This window comes from Rousettus aegyptiacus, unplaced genomic scaffold, assembly GCF_014176215.1.
Source record: "Rousettus aegyptiacus isolate mRouAeg1 unplaced genomic scaffold, mRouAeg1.p scaffold_m13_p_19, whole genome shotgun sequence".
Taxonomy (NCBI): domain Eukaryota; kingdom Metazoa; phylum Chordata; class Mammalia; order Chiroptera; family Pteropodidae; genus Rousettus; species Rousettus aegyptiacus.
In genome coordinates, this window is record NW_023416294.1 from 4,602,276 (window position 1) to 4,623,449 (window position 21,174).

A 21,174-nucleotide genomic window follows, 5' to 3' on the forward strand; every position below is an offset into this window, starting at 1 on the left:
CGAGGTACGGGGAGGCAGAGGGAGGGAGGTTATAAAGCGTGCTCACCGCACAGCCAGAGCGTGTCCCTGCATCTGCAAAGGGCACCGGGGACTTCCGGCAGCTAGTGAACAAAAGTCTCAGTGTGTCCCACGCAGCTGGCAGGCGCGCCTGTTTACTGAGCACGCACGTAGCCCAGAAAGACAGACGTCTCGTGAGCCGCCTGGGGGCGTCGCTGGGGCCTCGCTGGGTGACCCTGCTTGGCCCGCCTGCGTTTCGTCTTTCAACACCGGGATCGGCCTCCGAGAGCCGCCGCTCACAGCCAGCGAGTCCTCCGCCGGCCGCGGGCCAGTGCGCGTCTGCCCCTCGGAGTCACAGCGGCCAACGCCGCAGCTGGAATTTCGGCCTCGCTGACCTGCGGCCGGCCCGCCCGTGACTGCGCGCTCCCCCAGGTAAGCACGGCTGGCCTTTGTCGGGCGACGAGGGACAGCCGGGGCCGGCTGGCGGCAGCCGCGGGCAGCACTCTGCCGCACGGCGCACGCCGCGTCCCCGCGTGGGGGACGAGCGGGTTCCCGACGGCAGGGGACCGTGTGCGTCACACCTGGCCCTCACGGCCTCTCACGGGAAGGGCGTGTGCCGGGAGCAGACGCACCCCGGGGTCTGACGGGTTGTGGGGCCCGTGGCAGCGCCTTGCCGGCGTGAAGAGCCACCTGGGGCTGGGAACGCGGACCAGCGTCCGCTTGGGGCCTGGGGCACGGGGCGCGCACGGACCTGGGTCCGGCAACGACTCGAAGGCTCAGTTCTGGGCTCCCCCTTATCGACCATGTTCTCTTCCCCTTTTTCTGTATGTGTGTGTGTGTATATATATATTTTTTAACTCGGGGATGAGTGGCAGAGACCCCCGAGCTGCGCGGCGCACCGTGTCACGTGAGCACGCCGCCTCCGTGAGCTCGGCCCCGCACCCGGCCGCACACACGCCCTTTGCTCTCTGCGGGCAGAGCAAGAACAAGTCATGGCTTCTCCGTCGCCGCCGCTGAGGCTGGCGGCATGGTATCTTTTGACCGGCGTCTCTCTGTGCGGGCGTTCGACCCGCAGAGTCCGCTTCGTCTGGTTACCAGGGTGTGTCCCCCCCAGGCCCCCCGGGCCCGGCTCCGGGCCCCACCACCGTGCCGACCGCCCTTCCTCTGAATTTTTCTTGTGGAAAGTTTTATCTGGTACCAAGGAGCCATTGCGCAGCAAACACACACCATCTCCAGGAATCAGGCGCCGAATCCGCAGGAAGAGGCGCGTGATGGGCTCCTTTTGTGCCGTGAAATCTATAGGATTTATTGCATAAGAGCCAGAGGCCAACCAGTGACATAACAGAGCATCACGGGACCTTCCGATGATAATCATCACAGACAGAGACTCGCCTCTACCCCAGATGATATAACGAGGACAAACGGCCACGTTCCCCAGAAAAATCAGACGCGGCCCATAATACGCTTTTGCTAAGTAAAAATTAATTAAAATAGGTACAAAGGAAACATTTATCTATATAGTATATTATAGAATTATGCGATCTGCAAACTACGTGCGTCTCATGTGTGAGACAGTGTGTAAGATGTCATACCCTATATAATATATATATGATACGTGCCGCCCTGGACGGCCAGCACCCTCCGAGGGTCCCCCTTGAGGTGCGTAGGGCGACAGCCCCGCGACGTGTGGCCATGTCGGGGTTCGCCAGGCGCGACGGCACCCCTCAGCCTTGCTCCCCGTGAACCTGTCCCAGCTGCAGATGCTTTGGCCACGCACAGCTAACCCCAGAAAGCCGTCTCCGAGGGGCCTTCTCCTGCCCGGGCTGTGCCCCTGCCGCACGCACGGCCGTCTGGCTGACCACAGGCGGCTCGTCCGGCCCCGCGGCTGCGGACAGCTCAGCTGCGGGAGGTGTGAGAAGTCACCCGCGATGGGCAGGGAGGTTGGGAATAACCCCCCAGGGTGGTGGACGTGCAGAGAGACCGCGAAGGTCAAGGACGCGGCGTAGGCTGCCTCTGAGCAAGGGGGCGCGTCTTCTCTGCCCGGCGGCCCGCGTCTGCGCGCACACAGCCCGCCAGGGCCGCCCTGCACCTTCCCGGGGACCAGCTCGGGGGGCGGAGGGCGACACCCCCAGGAAGGCTGCCTGTGCCCGGCTCAGAAGCCCACCCAGCACGGACTCCCAGGTCCCCGTGCGTGCAGGGCGGTCACTGTGCCCCGGAAGCGCAGAGCCGGCTGCGGGCCCCTGCCCATACTTCCCTCCCGGCTTGTGGCGTGGCGTAGATGAGCAAACGTACATGATTTTTTCTCCCCCTGGGTTCAGCTGACTTTACTGGGTCCAAGCGCAGCTGCAGGTGGCAACGCGGCAGGCGCGCCGGGCGCTGACCTTGCCCGAGCCGCCCTCCACCCTCTTGCTCCATTCCAAATACGCCGGACGTAAGTGACGCGAGGTCCGTCCACACGGCGGAGTATTATTCAGCCCTGAGAACGAAGAGGATTCTGACAGATGCCACCCGGAGGTCACGCTACAGAGTGACACAAGCGGGTCCTTAAAGGACAAAGACCGCACGGTGCTCAAATTCGTGGACGCGCGAACTAAGAGGCTGGGTGCCCGGGGCCGGGGGGAAGGGGCTGAGGAGTCGCTGTTTAGCGGGGACAGAGTGTCCGTCTTGCAAGACGGGGGAAAAAATTCCAGAGAGGGCGGCGGCGGCGGTGACGGTTGCGACATGACGGGAAATCCCCGAATGCTGCCAAACTGGACCCCTCCGACCGGTGTTCCTGCGCGGAAAAGTAAATGTGCGTCAAAGAGCGTTTCCCGCCGACGCGCTCCTCAGTCCGCTGGGCATTTTCTTTCTTTCGTACCTGTACGTCCTATGTCAGGGGATCGGAAATCCATCGTCTGGGGCACGCCTCGTAAATGAATCTGTGTAAAGAAAGCGTTATCGGAAGGCAGCGACAGCCCGGTGTCTTGACCATTTCACCGGGGGGATGGGGGGGTGAGTTCATTTTCCACAGCCTCCGTGATCACGGCCCTTTGTATTTGGTCCAGGATGACAAAGGATCCGGAAGACGGCATGTTTCGTCTGGAATGGACTCGGTAAGATCTGATTCCACGCTGTCCTGCGGACCCCTGCCTTCCCTCGGGCCGGTTTCTCAAAAGGCATCGGAGACTGAGTAGTCTCCCTCAGTTAGTAATCGATCTTGCATCCAGGCTCCCCGACCGTGGGGTTCCTCCGGGAGGAACCCCATTTCCCTCTTCCCAGTCCACGTAGGTGCCGAGACCGACCCTGGCCTGCGGAGGCCTCTGATCTCCCAAGGACCCCACGTTATACATGTTCCTTTGAGACCCAGACCCTGGGGAACATTATTGTCCTGCTGCTTGTGGGCATGCCCAGGGCGCCATCGCTGAGCCAACGGGCTGCCTTTAACCGAAAACAAACAAACGGAAAATGCCTGAGAGATGAACTCAAAGGCTTCTGCAACGAGATGATAATCTCACGGTCCCTAGCACAGTGACGCCAGCATCTCACATGCAGAAGTCACGCGGGAGACGGAGCAGGCAGGGCTCAGAGTGCTTTTGCCGGCTTTCCTCTCAGGACCTGGCTGGCCGTGATCCTCGGCGTCGCCCTGGGCTGGGAGGCTGCCGCGGGAAGCGATGTATCCGGCTCCCGCCCAAACATCCTGCTCATGCTGGCTGACGATCTGGGCATCGGGGACGTCGGTTGCTACGGCAACAGGACCATAAGGCAAGGAGTCGAGGGCCGCTCCGTGCGCACCAGCGACGGGGGCCGAGCCCTCGATACGGGGCCAGGTTTCTAGACAACGTGTTATCCGAACACCCGTAGCCCCGCGTTGCCCTCACAACGGCGTGAGGCCGGGTTCGAATTCATTCCACGTACCGCGATCGTGGAATGAATTTGAGTGTGCCGGCCAAGCAGCACCGTCCACGACGGGCGGCGTATTTAAAATCCTTGTCGTCCCTCAGCCAAAGGCCGCGGCGACCTCGTCCCGCCCCCAAACCTCCATCCACCAAGGTGAACGCACTGACCCGAGCACGGTGTCCACACTCGCCGGCAAAAAAGCTGTAACCCGGACGGCCGAGGCCACGTCCTCGTCCCCCACGGAGAGGACCAGCCCGCCTGTCATGGCGAGGCCCCGCCCCTGGCAATGACCCTATCACCTTGCGTACATCCTCAGGGCCCTCGGGCACCCGGCTCGGGCAGCACCAGGAGGCTGGGTCACAGTCCCCTCCTCACGTGCCACAGACACTGTGTGGGCACCTTGAGCTCACGCCTTGGCCCCTCGACTCTGCATTTCCCACGATTCCGTGAGAGCCCGGTAGACCCCGGGCCGTCAGTTGGCACGGTCCCATGGACTCGGTTCTCCGACGGTTCGGAAGACACTGGGAATTCTTTCCGATCGGCCTTTGCTCATCTTCTAAACACGTCGTGACAGATCGGACGACGACAGGCACATTTTTTTTTTTTTTAACGGAAAACGCCGCGGGTGTGTTCGTGAAGGAACCAGCTGCTCACGTGTGTCTCCGTAGGACGCCGAACATCGACCAGCTGGCCACGGACGGTGTGAGGCTCACGCAGCACCTGGCCGCGGCCTCGATGTGCACCCCGAGCCGGGCGGCCTTCCTCACCGGCCGCTACCCCGTGCGATCAGGTTGGTCCTCAGCGCGCCCTGAGCGCGGGGCTGGCGGGGAGCGTGTGCCCTTCTCCTCCTCGCGGGCGGGTCATCCGAGCGCAATCGGGACGGGACGGGACCCCAGACATATAACAAGGTGACAGGGGCAGAGCTTTGCCGACATCACCGTCGCCTTCGACGTGGATAACAGGATAAGGAAGGGCCGACAAACGTTTTTCTGTGAAGGGCGAGGTACCGAGTGGTCTCGGGCCTCAGGGCCCCGGCTGTGAGCTCTGCAGGCCACGGTCGCTGGCAAACACCTTCAGGCCGCACGTGGGCTCGCACGCTAGCCAGCACGCTCCGCTTTTTAAGTTTAAGTGTGTAAGTTAGCACGCACGCGCCCGCGTACGACTGTGTGAAAACACATCAACTCGTTACCACATCGGAATTCTCCGGCAGGGAGGTGGGGGGGGTCTCTCAACCATCCCCGGTCACAAACTCTTCCCCAGATCAGCTGGGATCACAATCCCTGCAGCGCCCAGCGGGCGTCGGAATATTCCGAAGGTCCCCCAAGGAGTCCGCGTGCACACGAGCCTGCAAGCCAGCGGGCTACGTGTACAGCTTGGCGAGATCGGAAAACCCCTTTTAACGACCCGCCCTCTCCCTCCCTTCCACTCTTCCCATCGCAGAGCGAGGCGTCGCCGCGCGACCTTTTCTTTCTCGTTAATGAATCATTTTATTTGCCGCCGAACCCGTGATCCGGGACGCGAAGCCAAGTCGGGAGTAAATTCTCGGTTTCGTTTCGACTGGTGCAGGTTCTCGCCAAACGGTCGAAACTTAAACGTGATCGTAAAGAGAACAGCAATGTACGACGGTCACTTTTCTTTAAAACGGTTGGTTTTAAGGTATGGTGTCCAGCAGCGGCTACCGGGTGCTTCAGTGGGCTGCGGTGTCCGGAGGTCTCCCCACGAACGAGACGACATTCGCGAAGATACTTCAAGAGCAAGGCTACGCCACTGGACTGATAGGTACGTGGCGTCCGTCCTCGAGGCTTACGAGCGCCGCTGCTTCTCGGTGGCGATTTCACGCACCCGAAAGGTTTTTCCGCGAGACAGTAAGGTCCACGCGGGAGTGACCTTGCTACCCGAGCGCGCCGGGCATGCGGTAGATGGGGAAGGAAGTCCAGCGTCACGCCACGGGAGGCATTTCACACAATTTTCTGACACAGCACGGGGGGAAAAAAAAAAGAAAAAGAAAACGTTTTTCGTAATTTTACCAAATTACCAACTATTTCCATAATGCTGTCTTCTCTCTATTTTTTTTTTCCAAGAGAACTATGACTCCAAGGCTCAGCGCCCCATTCTCGGCTTGTATAAATAGCATCCTTACCTGTCCGTAGCTCAGAAAACCACGTCATGCGTATCGCGAAAGACAGTGACGGACTATAGCTTCTCGAAAGGAGACGACGTGGTCATTAGCATTGTCGCGTCGTAGCCATCGTTGATATTAACAGTGGCAGTCACTCCTCACAAAGAGCAAGACCAGCCGACACTCTGACTAGAGAGCCCAGGAGGCTCGTCTTCATTGTGTAGGGCAGGAGAGCGAGCCCACGGGGGAGAGTCCTCGGGAAATCACGTGACGTTTCCTGGGTGACGGACACAGAATCTTTGTGTCAATGGCACAGGCATAGCGTGGCAAAGCCCGGCCCAGGCTAACGTCTGTAAAAGCCGCCCCAGCCCCGAGGAGCATGCTGGCCGATTAGGAGTGACGGGACTGTCTCAAAGGAAAACTCTGACGTGTGCTGACTTTGTCGGACTGAGTGTTTCCGGAGCCATCTGACGGCTCTGCGCCTTCCACATTGCTGCGTCTTAGGCCGTGGCAAAATCAGGTGAAGGAGGCTGAGTCACGGTCCCCAAAGGGGTCAGACCCCGAATGCCGGCCGCGGCAAGCGTTTGGTGACCTGGGAAAGTGGTCTTTGCCGATGCGGTTAAGTGAGGGGGGTTGAGGTGAGGAGAGGCACCGGGAAAGTCGGGCGGCCTTCTGTGCACAGACGAGGCTCCTTCAAAGAGGGCCACAAACAGAGGTCTGGTTACAAAGGGGAGAAGACAGTGTGACCACAGACGCAGAGGCGGTGCGGCCGCGGCCACCCGCCCGGGGACGCCCGAGCCCCCGGACGCCGGGAGAGGCAGGAAGGACCGTCCCCTGGAGCCTCTGCAGGGCACGGGGTCCTGAGACCCCCGAAGGTCCCACTTCCTGTATCCGCGACTGTGCGAACACGAATTCATGTTGTTTTCAGCCACCAAGTTATCGTAATTAGAGTCAGGAGCAGAGGAAACCATGCGGCAGGTGCATTGCCCTGAAACGGAGATGCCAGCCAACCCTCCGCCACCCCGCGTCCGCATCCCGCTCCGCGCAGCTGGGCCGGGACCAGCGCGCGCTGCTCCTGCCCAGGGACCGCGCGTCCGCGTCCCGCCCACGAGCGCGCACTGCGCCTGCCCAGGGACCGCGCGTCCGCGTCCTGCCCCGCGCAGCTGGGCCGGGACCAGCGCGCACTGCACATGCCCAGGCACTGCGCATCCCCGCCCCGTGCAGCTCCGGCGGGTCCAGCGCGCTGCGCCTGCCCAGGGACCGCGCGTCCGCGTCCCGCCCACGAGCGCGCACTGCGCCTGCCCAGGGACCGCGCGTCCCCGTCCCGCCCACGAGCGCGCACTGCACATGCCCAGGCACTGCGCATCCCCGCCCCGCGCAGCCCCGGCGGGTCCGGCGCGCCCCACCTGCCCAGGGACCGCGCACCGGGCGCCGCTTCCTCGTGCGCTTCGCCTTGCAGGGAAGTGGCACCTGGGCCTGAACTGCGAGCGGGCCGAGGACCACTGCCACCACCCGCTGCTCCACGGCTTCGACCACTTCTTCGGCATGCCGCTGTCCATGATGGGCGACTGCGCGCCCGGGGGGCTGTCGGAGAAGAGCGCGCGCCTGCAGCGCCGGCTCGAGTCCGCCGCGCACGTGGCCGCCCTGGTCGCGCTGACGCTGGCTGCGGGCGCCGCCACCCACCTGCTGCCCCGCGGCGCGTGGGCGCCGGCCGCCGGGGCCACGCTCGTGGCTGCCCTGCTGGCTGCCGCCTCGCACTTCCTGGGCGCCCTGATCGTGCACGCCGACTGCTTCCTGATGCGGGGCCACGACATCACCCAGCAGCCCATGCGCTTGGCCCTGACGATGCCTCTCATGCTGCAGGACGCCGTGGCCTTCCTCAGGCGGTGAGTGTCCAGAATCGAATTAAAATGACTCGCCGAATACGCACCCTTTTAAAGTAAATTATTTTTTCGTAGCAACCCCACGTCTTAAACTTCACTCCTTGGCAGCAAATTACGGAGAAAAGCGAATGTCAATATCGCTTATTCTACAAGCTCAGGTCGGAGGTGGAAAATCACACCGCGGGGGTGGAATGAGTAAACGTCAGGCCGCACGGTCACCTACCGTCCCCTCTTACTCTCGTTTGTCACAAGGACATAGAGTTAGGAAACGGTAACATTTGGGGGAAAAGACGTGGAAAATCCGCGTGGAGGTTTCAGGGCTTGGAAAGGCGTCACGTTAACGTCACTTCGACTCCTAGTGCACAGAGTCGTAGAGACGACTCTGAGTCAGGACGTGACAATTCAGATCTCTGCGCTGCTCCCCTGGGGACTCGACCTGCGCTTTGCCAATAACGACAATGATAACCGTGATAATGATGATCACGATAATGGTAATAACGATAGTGATGATAATGCTAATGATAATCACGATGATGATGATCCTGATACTTGTAATCACATTAATGGTGATCATAACGATAATGATGATGATGGCAATCATGATAATGATAATCATGATAATCACGTAAATGATAATGATAATCACGATAATGGTAATCATAATGATAACAATAATGATAATATCGATAATGATGATCATGATAATGGTAATCACGATAATGATGATCACGTTAATGGTGATCATAATGATAATTATGATGATGGTGATCATGATAATGATAATCCTGATAATGATAATAACGATAATGATGATCCTGATGATGATGATCCCGATAATAATGCTAATGATAATCACAATAATGATGATCTTGATAATGATGATCATAATGATAACAATGATGACAATCACGATCATGATGATCTCAATAATGATAATAATGCTAATGATAATCACGATAATGATGATCTTGATAATGATAATCATGATAATCACGTAAATGATAATGATAATCACGATAATGGTAATCATAATGATAATGATGATGACAATCACGATAATGATAATCATGATAATGATAATGATAACAATAATGATGATCATGATGATGGTAATCACAATAATGGTAATCACGATAATGATGATCACGTTAATGGTGATCATAATGATAATTATGATGCTGGCGATCATGATCATGATAATCCTGATAATGATAATCACGATAATGATAATGATAATCACAATAATGATAATAATGATAATGATAATCCTGATGATGATCCCGATAATAATGATAATGATAATCACGATAATGATAATAATGCTAATGATAATCACGATAATGATGATCTTGATAATGATAATCACGATAATGGTAATCATAACGATAATGATGATGATGACAATCATGATAACGATAATCACGATAATGATGATCATAATGATAACGATGATGATGATCACGATCATGACGATCATGAGAATGGTGATCACGATAATGATGATCATAATGATAACGATGATGACGATCACGATCATGACGATCACGAGAATGGTGATCATGATGATAACAACGCCACTCACATATTCGTCCTCAGACACAAGGAAGGACCTTTCCTCCTCGTCATGTCTTTCCTACACGTCCACACGCCCCTCGTCACCACCGGGAAGTTCCTCGGGAGAAGCCGCCACGGGCTGTACGGGGACAACGTGGAGGAGATGGACTGGATGGTGGGTAAGTGCGGCTCCCGCGTGACGACAGACAGTCTTTCGTCCCTCGGGAGGGCAGGAGAGAAACCGCTGAGCAAAAAGGTGGGCGTTGGAACGACTCGCCTCGCCTCCCTCTCCCGCCGCGCCTGGCCCCGTCCCCTGTGGCACAGATTCACTCAGCATCACCGCAAAGGGTCCTTGGCAGGAAAAGACTGACCGTGGCTGGAAAACGTAGGCTGTTTTCCGTGATGCCCGAGGCGGTGTTTTTCAAGTCGAAATTCACAATGTGGGGAAAAATGATCTCAGATGAAGAAATGTGCAGATATGTGTAATCTAATACCGACGAAACAGTAAAGCTGAAATTTTACAGTACAGAGTAAGAAGCCGTAAAAGCATCGAGGACCCCTTATCCATCCTAAGATACGTTTCAAGAATATTTTCAATGTACTCCCTTTCTCTCCCGATTTAAAGCCCCGTCAAGCAAATGTACGATGTTTTTCAAGTGAAAATTAGTGTAATGGTGTCGGTAGACAGACCACGAGATTTTTAGGGCAGGAAAACCATTCTGCGTGATGCTACAATGGTGAACGTATCACACTATGCGTTTATCAAAACCTGTAGACTATCCAACGCCAAGAGTGAGCCCAGAGTCGGCTGTGGGCTTTAATTATTGATAGCGTATCGAAATCACCAATCACGGCATGGGTCGGCGTATCCCTACACCTAAAGCTGCTCTAAAAAATAAAACCTCTTCATAAGATGGAAGAAAATCGATACTCCGGAAATATAAAACTCCCCGTCCGAAAGAAAGCGCACGTTTGCTTAAATCCGTACGTCCAGACCACGTTCGTCTGCTCCCCGCATCCGCCGCCTCTGGCAAGCGCCGGTCGGCTCTGCTTCTGTACGTTTGTCTGTCTGTCTGTCTGCACGTGTGTGTGTTTTTAGATTCTGCACGGACGTGAGCTCGTAGGCATTCGCCTTTCTCTGGCATAGTGTGCCGCACACATCGCCTCCGTCCTCCTGCCACAGCCCTCCACCAGGGCCCCTGGGCGGGGGGTCCACGTCCTGGCCGCTGTGGACAATGTCCGGGCGCCGGGGTGGCGAGGGGTGGCCCTGTCTTCTGGGCCTCCCCCCGGAGACTAATCTTACGGCGATGTCCGTCCATTTCCAATGTCATCCTTTACCATTTCTTGCCCCATGTAGCATCACCCTTGAAGCTCGCGAAAGACTTTGGGGAGACAGGGTGGGGCCCGCGGAAACACCGGCTTTCGACGCTGGGTCCTCGGAAGGGCGCAGCCGGAACCCCGGCCCCTGCCGGCCACGCGGAAACGCCCGGCGGGAATCGGGCTCCGCGCGGCATCCGGCCCCACCCACCGAACTGGCCCGATGTCTCGCAGGGCAGATCCTGGACACGTTGGACGCGGAAGGCCTGACGCGCAGCACGCTGGTGTACTTCGCGTCGGATCACGGGGGGGCCCTGGAGGCACGGATGGGGAGCGAGCAGCACGGAGGCTGGAACGGGATCTACAGAGGTAAGGCGGGCAGAGACCCCCACGCGCGCCCTGCGGCTCGCGGCCCGCCCACAGCAGTGGGGCCGCTGGCCCGGGGCTCCGCGCCTGACCGAGGGCGGAAATCCCGATTTCTCAAGCTCAGGTCTTGACTTCTCCTTTCGCTCCCTTCACGGTATTTTGGGATATCCCCAGAATCGTGGCTTAATTGCAGATGTCGTCATGGTCTTTGAAAGGAATTCAGGTGCCCATCTGCAGCCACCCCCCTGGTCCCCCCGCACCCCGCCCGGCAGACACTAACTTGCTTCTCTCTCCCCGCATTTCCCCATTCTAAATATTCCGCGCTCGGCCTTGCCCTGGGCAGCGACCCCCGCCCTCTCGCCGGATGGCTATCGGCTTCGTCCACACTGCCGCGTGCTTCGGTCTTGTTCACGGCCGAGTCACATTCCGTCCCGTGGGTTCCCACGTTTACTCACGGGTGCATTCTCCTGCTGACGGGCTCCGGTCGGCACGGCCCCTTTGGCCAGTGCATCCTGGGGAATGGGCGCCGTGGGCCGCGTTCGAGCCGGACGAGGATCCGAGCGCTTGTAGGCAAGCCCTTGTGGGGTGTACCACGCAGACGCCGACACGCGCCGCCCGAAAGGATGCGGCGTGACACTTTCGGTTTTGGTTTAGGAGTTTTCCTCTTTATAGCAGTGTTTGATGTGACCTTGCCGTATATTTACCATGCACGAGTCCGTTGCACACACGAACGGGAATATATATATATAAATTACATTACACGTGTGAATGGCGTCCTAAAGCTTTATCACCCTGGGGGGAGGGCGGTCTGACCCCCCGAAATCCTTTTCATTCCAGTGTTACCCCATCTATGCTTCTCCGCCCAGTACCACGCCCTGTGCCGTGGGACCTTTTTAAACCTTGCCCCGTATCGTCCCACAAAGCCCTGTCTTCCATCCGCACCTCACGGTCTGCACACCCCAGTTCCGCGCACATGGAGCGGGAACCGTGTGCTCAGCGTCTTCCAGCTGGGGGCGTGAGCACGTAGCCGGCCACCGGAGCCGGGGCCCGTGCCCTGGAGAAAGGTCTGGCCGAGGAATTGCAAATGACAATACAGAGCCATGAAACGCAGAGGAACCAAAATGGTCATTGTGGTGGGCAGAACACGTCCCCAAAGGTGCCCACATCCTAACCCCTGTCTGGCAGACAGAATACCGTCCCTAAGCTGCCCATGCCCTAATCCCCTTGTAGCAGACAGAATAACGGCCCCCTGAAAATGTCCACATCCTAATTTCGGGGAACCGTGAAAATGTTCTATGGCAAAAGGGACTTTGCAGGCGTGCGTGAGAACCTCGGCTGGAAGGTCGTGCTTTAGCCAGAGCACCCTTAGAGTCCCAGAGCCATTTGACAGGTAAGAAGCTCGAGGGAAATTACTGGCTTTCCGCAGGCGACATAGAAGACCAGCGCCCAGCTTCACGAGGAGTACGAAATCTACGAAACCTGAACTCTGCTGGAGAGGAATTAATGAGAGAGAGACAGACAGACAGAGACAGAGAGACAGAGATGGAGAGAGATGGAGAGAGACAGAGAGAGACAGAGAGAGAGACGGAGAAAGAGACAGAGACAGAGACAGAGAGACAGAGATGGAGAGAGATGGAGAGAGACAGAGAGAGACAGAGAGAGAGACGGAGAAAGAGACAGAGACAGAGACAGAGAGACAGAGAGAAACAGAGAAAGGGAGAATTTAAAACGGGCGGGAAGGTTAAGGCATGCGTGGACAAGGGTCGCCTCGGGCTTTTCACGTTCTCTCCTGTCCGCGTGTCAACGCAGGTAGCAAAGGCATGGGCGGCTGGGAAGGAGGCATCCGAGTCCCGGGCATCGTGCGCTGGCCGGGGGTGCTGCCCGCCGGCCGGGTCGTCCACGAGCCCACCAGCCTGATGGACGTTTTCCCCACCGTGGTGGAGCTGGCGGGCGGCCAGGTGCCCCAGGACAGGTGGGTACCGAACAGCCCGAGGGAAGCAATTCGATTTGGCGCGTGAACCGTCCCTCGTCACCTTTGCCCGGCGTAAGGCTCCCGTGAAAACCGTATCGGGAGAAAGGCCTTTTATCAAGCGTCTGCATCGTCTCTGCACAGCAAACGGCCCCGGCCCGTCCCTGGGTGCTCAGGGGACCCGCGTTGCCGTAATGGCCACCATCCCTGAAAAGTCAAGCAGTTCAGCGCAGGAAACAGCTTCTCCTCCTGCCTTGTAGGGATGTTCCGTGACATTCCAATTTTTCTTATCTTAAAACGTAGAGAAAATTTGGCAGAAAACAAAGAAAATAAAACGATTTCCTAACGTTAGCCTAGAAATGAATCCACAAATTATAGGACACGAGTATATCATACCTATGTAGATATTTTATATATTTTTATGCATTCTTTATATATATTATAGTATATGCTCACCTATTATGTTTACATATTTAATATCATATATTCCACATGTTTGCATACATATTTAGAAATCTTGCTGCGCAGGCAAAAAATATTAATGAATGTACAGTATTTTCTTTCAACCACCCTCTTACAGGTGGACGTTAGCCTTGTTTTTTTTTTCAATACCGTTTTATGATTTTGCCACCTGTCATAATCACCTGTTTAGTAAAAACCACAGAGGTTTAATTCCCAGATCCATGGCTACGGCCGTCATTTACAGCTAAACGGCTTGCTTCACACATTCTTCAAAATGTTTTCCAGACATTGCCCACGGAACCAAAATACACCTACGTGACACATGGGTACACGTAATTTATTTACCGTCGTCTATGAATTACACACGTGTGCATGCACACCCGGGTGTACGTGCGTGTCGTAATCCTCACGGCTTCTCACTAGACAGGTTCACTATCTCATTTCCATATTTCACGGCTTTAGAATCTGTTTTCTCTCATCGAACGTCCCATCTCTGCTTGCTGTTTTTTTATTTATTTATTTTCCCTTATTGGTTGTTATTGTTTTTTTTTTTAATTTTTAAAATAACTTTTTAAAGTACCTCATGTGCTTTAGAAATAAAAATGAGTGTGGCATGTCCACCGCAAATGCGTTCCACTAGAAAGGATAATAAATTCAGTCACACGCCATCGAATGGCTTTATAGGTAGTACGTACATCGAGATGATATGTAATAAACATGCGCATAGGTGTGTATGTGTGTACGGATGTACGTGTTTGGAGGTGAAATAATATCTATGTGTACATGTATACACAAATCTTACTACCTTCTCTTCATTATACCTAAATAGATAATAAATAATAGAAACATATATCCGTAACAGTGTATTATGTAATATGAATATCCATCATGGTATGTGTTGTATATATAACGATAGATAGTGTCTTATTTCATCTTTTCCATGGCAACTCAGACCAAGTAAAATGTCCTTAGGGTTGTAACTTCTCTACCTTGACCGAGAGTAGTAAGCGTATTCTGGTAAAAGCCTCCTTTTATGGCATCTGTAAAAAAAGATGTATGTACAGATCCTCAGCACTAATGATTACACTTGGAGACATTCTCACACACGGACGCATGCATTCCTGCCTGTCTAACTCTGCAAGATGCTGAAAAGTTTTCCAAATAATTTAAGAAGCTTTCAAAAGGGTGACGGCTGGTTTGCACCAGGGCACTTTGCTCCGTCCAGCCGGGAGCCCAGTGGGCGGTCCCGGTTCCCTGACACCTGTTTTTAGCAGAGGATCGCCAGGTACAGAGTGGGGCGCAGAGCACCTAGGTGTGCGCGTCCCTGGGGCCCGGGGCGAGCGGGCCTGTGGCTGCCCATCAGAACCACTGGGCTGCGCGTGGAGACGGGGGAACCGCGGGGAACCCCCAGGACGCCCCTGGGCAGGACGGAGACGGACCTGGGCAAGCAGACAGTGTGTGGGGCGTGGGGAAGGGAGAGGCTGGGACGTGTGTGTCCGGAAACGCCCGCGTCCCCTGCCCCGTGGGGGGTGGGGGGGCAGGGTGCGCAGCTCGCAAGCTGGCTGCGTGCCCAGATCGCCCTGACGACGCCACAGACGGTGGGTGTGTCTGCAGCTCGTTTCTGCGTTCATGAGCAGCGTGTGTATGTGTGTTTGGGGGGGGGGGGGCGGCAGCAGCCGCAAGCGAACGAGCCCAGGGTTTTCAGCGCAAGGCGATGTCTGCGGGAGATTTGTCGCCCTGAGCCCGGGGACGGTCCCAGCCGCCCTCACCCCCCGCCCCCGCTCCCGCCTGCAGGGTGATCGATGGCCGGACCCTGCTGCCCCTGCTGCTGGGGACAGCGTCGCACTCGGACCACGAGTTCCTCTTGCACTACTGCGAGTCTTCGCTGCACGCTGCACGCTGGCACCAGAGGCAGAGTGAGTCGCCTGCCCCACGGCGCCCCCTGCCGGCGACCGTCCCCGCGACCTGCAGGAAGGCGCCTTGTGGGGGCGGGGCGAGTGCGGGGGGCGGGGCGAGTGCGGGGGGCGGGGCGAGTGCGGGGGGCGGGGCGAGTGCGGGGGGCGGGGCGAGTGCGGGGGGGGGCGGGGCGTTGGAGAGATTTTTGGTGGCTTGGCTCCCGGCTCCACTGCTCCCTTCCAAAGCACTGGGACAGAGGACTAGGGTGTGGCTCTCGGGAGCGTCACCCCTGGCTGAGCAGGTGCCCTGGGCGCCCACACTCGCCCAGGGCGTGGGGGTCTCCCGCCGCTCCTCTGCGTTCCCGGCTTCCGCCAGCACCTCCCGGCGCCCTCAGCCATGCGGGACCTCGGCCCTGGTCCTGGAGGAGGCAAGGCCACCCAGGGGAGCTCTGTGCCTTCCTAGTGGCAGACCACGCCCTGCACCCCACCCCACCCCCACCCCCCCAAGCCGCAGGGAAGCCGTCAATCACAGGCTGGGCAGGTCCCAGCGCGACCCAAGCCAGGCTGGGCGGGACGCTGGTGTGGGGCCTGGTCTGGGGGTGGCCTGCGCTTTCCCTCGCCTTCTTTCCACTGACACGGAGCTGGGCCTGGTGCCAGCGACAAGGTCCCGCCAGAGGGAGACCCCCTCCCTCCCTCCTGCTTTCTGCCTGCTTCCAGCATCTTCCATCCACAGAGAGGCCTAGGCGATACTCCACTGGGAACAGCCGGTGGCGTTTCAACCCCCCAAAATGTATTTACGCAGCAAAGAGGGGAGTCCCCATTTCTGTAAAGCGCTTCATTGAGCTGTAATTCACCTGCTCAAGGTCAGCTCCGGCCCCAACGGAAAAGCCTGATGACCTGAAAGAGGACCTCGTTAGTCACACCTACAAAGGGGCCCCCTCTCCCTGGCCGCCACACAGATGGTGGCCTTCTCCTTGGGTAGAGAGAAGTCTGGCGCCCCTTCCTCTCATAAGGACACGCATGCCATCTCGGGGTGCCCACCCTCTCGACCTCGCCTCACCCCATCCCTTCCCACCGCCCCGACTGCTAACAGCACCCCATTGTGAGAGCACGGCTTCGCCATAGGAGTTAACGGGTGTGTGTGTGGGGGGGGACCCCAACGTTCAACTCACACGCCCACATACCACGACACGCAGTTTTACAGTGCTCAGAGGGGGAAGGTGCGACAGTTTCGCAATGCACTACGACCGCCACCGCTGCCCGGTCGTAGAGATGGTTCGCGACCCCGAAAGCAGACGCGTCCCCACGAGCAGTCTCCCCACCCCTCCGCCGGGCCCTGGGGTGCAGTGACCCCCTCCGTGTCTGGGCTGACGTCCGTCTGCAGAGATGCAGTGAGGCAGCCTGTGGCCTCCGGAGTCCGGGGTTCTCTCGCCGGGCCCCCTGCGTTCGCGGTCCGGCCGCGTTGCGGCCAGTGCGCGACCTCCCGCCCTCTTCGCGGCTGCGTAGTATTCCGCAGTCCGGCGGGACAGCGCCGTGGGTCCCCGCGTCCGCTCGCAGGCGCTCGCGCTGCTCCCACCGCGTGTCCGCGCCGGGCCTCAGCGCGCCCCGTGTCCCCCCCGCAGCGGGCGCCCTGTGGAAGGTGCACTACGCGACGCCGGCGCTGCGCGCGGACAGCGACGCCTGCTACGGGAGGCTGGTGTGCCCGTGCTCCGGGGACGGCGTGCTGCGCCACGACCCGCCGCTGCTCTTCGACCTCTCCAGGGACCCTTCGGAGGCGCACGCGCTCACGCCGGACACGGAGCCGCTGTTCCACCAGGTGACGGAGCGCGTCGCGCGCGCCGTGGAGCGACACCGCCGCTCGCTGCGCCCGGTGCCGCTGCAGCTGGACGCGTGGGGCAACACGTGGCGGCCGTGGCTGCAGCCGTGCTGCGGCCGCTTCCCCTTCTGCGCGTGCGACCGCGAAGGCGGCGGCCAGTGACCGCGCGCCCGGGGCCGCGCGCCGCCCGGGGCCTCGCTGCGCCCGGGGCGCGGGGCCGAGTCACGCCGCCGCGGCCCGCTTCGCTCAACCGCCGGCACCGCGGAGGGGCCGCCCAGGCCGCACGGCAGGGCGGTGACGAGGACGGGGCCTCCGCCCACCGGCCTCCCCGGCCCGGTCCCCGGCCCCACCCGGCGAGGCCGCTCCGCTGCGCGTGACGTCCCCGCGTCATCCGCTCCCTCGCCGCTGGCCCTGCCCGGGGCCTGGCCCGCACCGCGCCACAGCAGGAGGAGGCCGAGGCGGGAGCCTCTTGCAGAACCGCCACCAGCCACCGCCCCCCCACCCCACCCCCACGCCGCGCTGCCCGGCCTGTGCGGGCTGCCAGCCGCGGTCACGAGTCGCTGTACCATCGCACGCGTCCACTTGGGCAGCCAGAAAAATACCACAGACTGCGGGCTTGGATGACGTGGACGTGCCACCTGCTGGAAGCTGGGCATCGAGGGGCCCAGGGGTGGACAGGCCCGGTTCCTCCTGAGGCCTCTGCCCCGGGCCTGTGGACGTGTCTGCTCCCCGCGTCCTCACGGGCTCGTCCCTCTGCGCGTGTCTGTCCGTCCTCATCTCTTCATAAGGACACAGTCCTATGCGATCAGGGCCGCCTTCCACACCTCATTGTACCTTCTTCCCCTCTGTAAGGACCCTTCTCCGAGTCCACCCCCGTTCTGAGCTCCGGGGGGGTGACGGCTGCCACATATGAATTTGGGGAAGGATGCAGTTGACCCCACAATACATTCTCTGCTGGGCACAAAGTGTCGGCTTTCCGGAAGTTCTTTCTGCCTCCGGATGCAAGAAACAGCTCCCCCCTCCCAACTCTGTAACCCCAGGGGTGTGACTGCCACAGAAAGTCCAGCATCCGGGGAATGAGGCTGCCCAGAGCGGTCAGCCAGAACCGCAACCACCTCCGCCTGATGGGAGTCAGTTCCCCCTGCTGGTCCAGGACACCAGCCCCCCACCCCGCGCCCATCCCCCGCCTCGCCCTAAAAGAGCCAGCATTTCCAGCCAGCTGTGCCCCCAATCCTTGTCCCACTGAGCCACCTCCGACCTGCTCGGTGTCAGCATTGGCCCTGGAAGCCACTAGAGTCCCCACGTCCTTAAAGTTGACTCACACACATAGGACCAGGCTCCTTCTCCCTCCCCCTCTGTACCCCCCCCAAACAGAACTTCTAGGGGACCAGCTCCCACGGCCCTATCTCCCTCTGCTACTCGTAAACACTCACGAGAGCCCACACGTTCTTCCAATGTCTTCCGCAAACGTCCCCAAGACCCCTGCTCTGCAGTTTGAGGGCACCCTGACGTCCTCCAACGCGCAATTTCGTCAAAGGGCCAGATGTGAAGTCCCGCCCCCTCCCCCCCCACCACCACTCAGAGCTACTCCTGACCCCCACCCTTGCGTCCTTTCCAGAGACTGAACTTGGGGTGGGCCTTCCGCATCTGGGTTTCCGACAGACACCCCCAGGGGACTTGGAGCAGCCCAGGCCGCAGCCCAGGGTTCAGGGGACCACGGTTTGCTGACCGTCTGGTAGAAATGCAGAGCTGAGTTGGAGATCTCGTGGGAGAATTTCCCAGGCATCTCAGTGCAGCAGGCCCTGGATAGGACCACCGATGAAGTCCTGGGGGTGAGGGTCCCACTAGGCCAGCGCACATTAACCGTTTAACACCGCCCCTGACCTGCTAGCTGGGCCTTGGAGCAGAAGTCTGGCTGTCTGGACGCCTATGAACCTGGACTAGCATCCTGGGTGTCTGACTGCACCAGGCCACTCTGAAGGCCCTTCCGGACGTGGAGCAAGGGGTCTCCTTCACCATGGCTCCAGGGCTGACCACTCCGCGCCTAGGCACCTAGCAGGGCGTAGTCAATTCCTCCTTGGTTCCAGGCTCCCCGGGAGGCTCCCCGCCCCCAATTGGCTTGACCTTGACCTGCTAGAAAACCTGTTTGCAACAATAATCTCCAGGGGTCAGGGAGGTTAGGCCGCCCCCTCCCCCTCCTCCTCCCCGGAGGCAGTCCGGCTTCGCTGGGAGTCCAGACAAAAAAAAAAGTGCGCAGTGCGCAAGGACAAAGTCCTGGGTCTGCAGCCTGCGCTCCACCATGGGACCCACGGCGCGCAGGGGACGTGCTGCGACCTCCACCAGGCGCGCGGGACCCCGGGACGCGCCCCCAGTGGTCCTGGGGTTGGGGACACAGGGAGGGCAGACAGGGGCGTCCATAGTGTACGTGGCCGAGAGAAGCGGCAGCGGATTCACCAAACCGCTGCGCCGGGACGGAAGGGGGGTGGGGACAATGTGCCCCCCACGGGGTAGACAGGAGGAGGAGAAGTAGAGAAAGAGGGAATGGGGTAAGGGAAGAGGAAAAGTTGGGGGGGATAGGAGGAGGGGGAGAAAGAGGAGGAGGAGAAACGCTGGACTCCCCGCCAGCGTCCAGGATGCGCCCCCGGGCCGCGACCTGCTCAGCCTGTAATCCCGCCGCCCCCGCCGCCCCCGCACCACTAAGGAACGTTATCTACAACCCCCTAGGTCCCCTCCCGCCACAGTGCGGGCCGCATCCCCAAACCCCACTGTCTACGATGTGCTCTTGTGTGCGCTCCCTCCCCACGCACCCGGGGGCAGGCGCAATCGGCAACCTGGCCGGGGGCCCTGCTGGGTCCTGGGACACGCTGCATTCCGGATCAGAGCGACCCAGGCCCGCGCGCCTCCCAGTGACAGAGCAGGTAGATCCGGGGGTGCCCCGCGTCCTCTCCAAGTCCCTTTACGCACGGTCGCCTGTGCGCCGCAGGCGCTCGCTGGCGACCAGCCTTTCGAACCCGCAATAAATTAAACAGCTGAACTGTCCCCCCACCCCGACTCAAGCTGATCGTGGCAGGCATATTGTTATCTCACAACGATATTTTAAAATGTCAGTGTCCCGGATGCCCGCCCGCCCCCACCCGCGCCTCCATCGTGGCGCTGCCGAAACTTGGGGACACTAGGCAGAGCTGGGCCTGGGCCCCCGGAGGAAATTCGGAAGCCCGCCTGGTGAGCGGGTGTGAGATGCTGACTTTTCATTCCAAATCGCACGCGTTTATTTCTGCCGTGCGCCCCGCCGGCCCTGCTCCCCTGCCCTCCACGTCCAGCCCGCATGAGAGCACCCTTCCCTGAAGCGTCTCATTACAAAGTTGGGTAGGAGGGGCCTGGATTCACGACTTTGGCACACTTGTGTGCCGTCCTGCAAACACCTGGGACAAAGGATTTGAAAGCTGGATGCAACCCTGGTTAAACTGTAACTTAATGGAAATTGGGAAATTCGACCCTGGTTAAATCCTAACCTCATGGAACTTCGGAAGCCTGCCCAGCTGGGCGGCTTTGAGACGCAGACTTTTCATTCCAAATCGCACGAGTTTATTTCTGCCTTTTGCTTTTCTCCGCAGGGACCCTTTGCGTCTTCTCACTGTATGTTTGCTTCTGAGGACTTGCGGAGTGCAGGCAGCCAGTGCCTTTAAGCCAAATATCCTACTCGTAATGGCAGACGATCTTGGCATTGGGGATCTCGGTTGCTGTGGAAACAATACGCTGAGGTACAGTGCCATGGTGCTGGCGGTAATGCGTGTCGGTCTGGATTTGGCTGAAGGCTGCACTTAAAATCTGCCCCGGGAAAAGCAGGAAATTGCTTAATGCATCAGACCGTAACACCAAACGGCTCGGCTTTCGACAGGAAAAGAGAGAGAGTCCCACGC

General features: G+C 58.8%; 1 protein-coding gene and 1 long non-coding RNA gene across 4 annotated transcripts; one reads left to right on the top strand and one right to left on the bottom strand.

Annotated features, from left to right (window-relative positions):
- Positions 1-18,220, top strand: ARSL (arylsulfatase L). 3 transcript variants are annotated; one of them, XM_036235717.1, is made up of 9 exons: positions 2-429; positions 4,542-4,663; positions 5,530-5,652; positions 7,452-7,878; positions 9,472-9,608; positions 10,981-11,115; positions 12,922-13,084; positions 15,338-15,459; positions 17,061-18,220. In XM_036235717.1, exons 2-9 carry the CDS (start codon positions 4,609-4,611, stop codon positions 17,414-17,416), a joined length of 1,518 nt encoding a protein of 505 aa, XP_036091610.1. In that variant the 5' UTR covers positions 2-429; positions 4,542-4,608; the 3' UTR covers positions 17,417-18,220. The 3 variants fall into 3 exon arrangements, with proteins under 3 accessions (XP_036091611.1, XP_036091610.1, XP_036091609.1); XM_036235718.1 differs by lacking the exon at positions 4,542-4,663 and having other exon boundaries at positions 1-429; XM_036235716.1 differs by lacking the exon at positions 2-429 and having other exon boundaries at positions 3,602-4,663.
- Positions 5,341-7,081, bottom strand: LOC118613544. The gene is made up of 2 exons (XR_004955526.1): positions 6,014-7,081; positions 5,341-5,843 (listed from the first exon to the last, which is right to left on the bottom strand). It is a non-coding gene; the product is annotated as an uncharacterized LOC118613544 (long non-coding RNA).
- Positions 18,221-21,174: the final 2,954 nt, after the last annotated feature.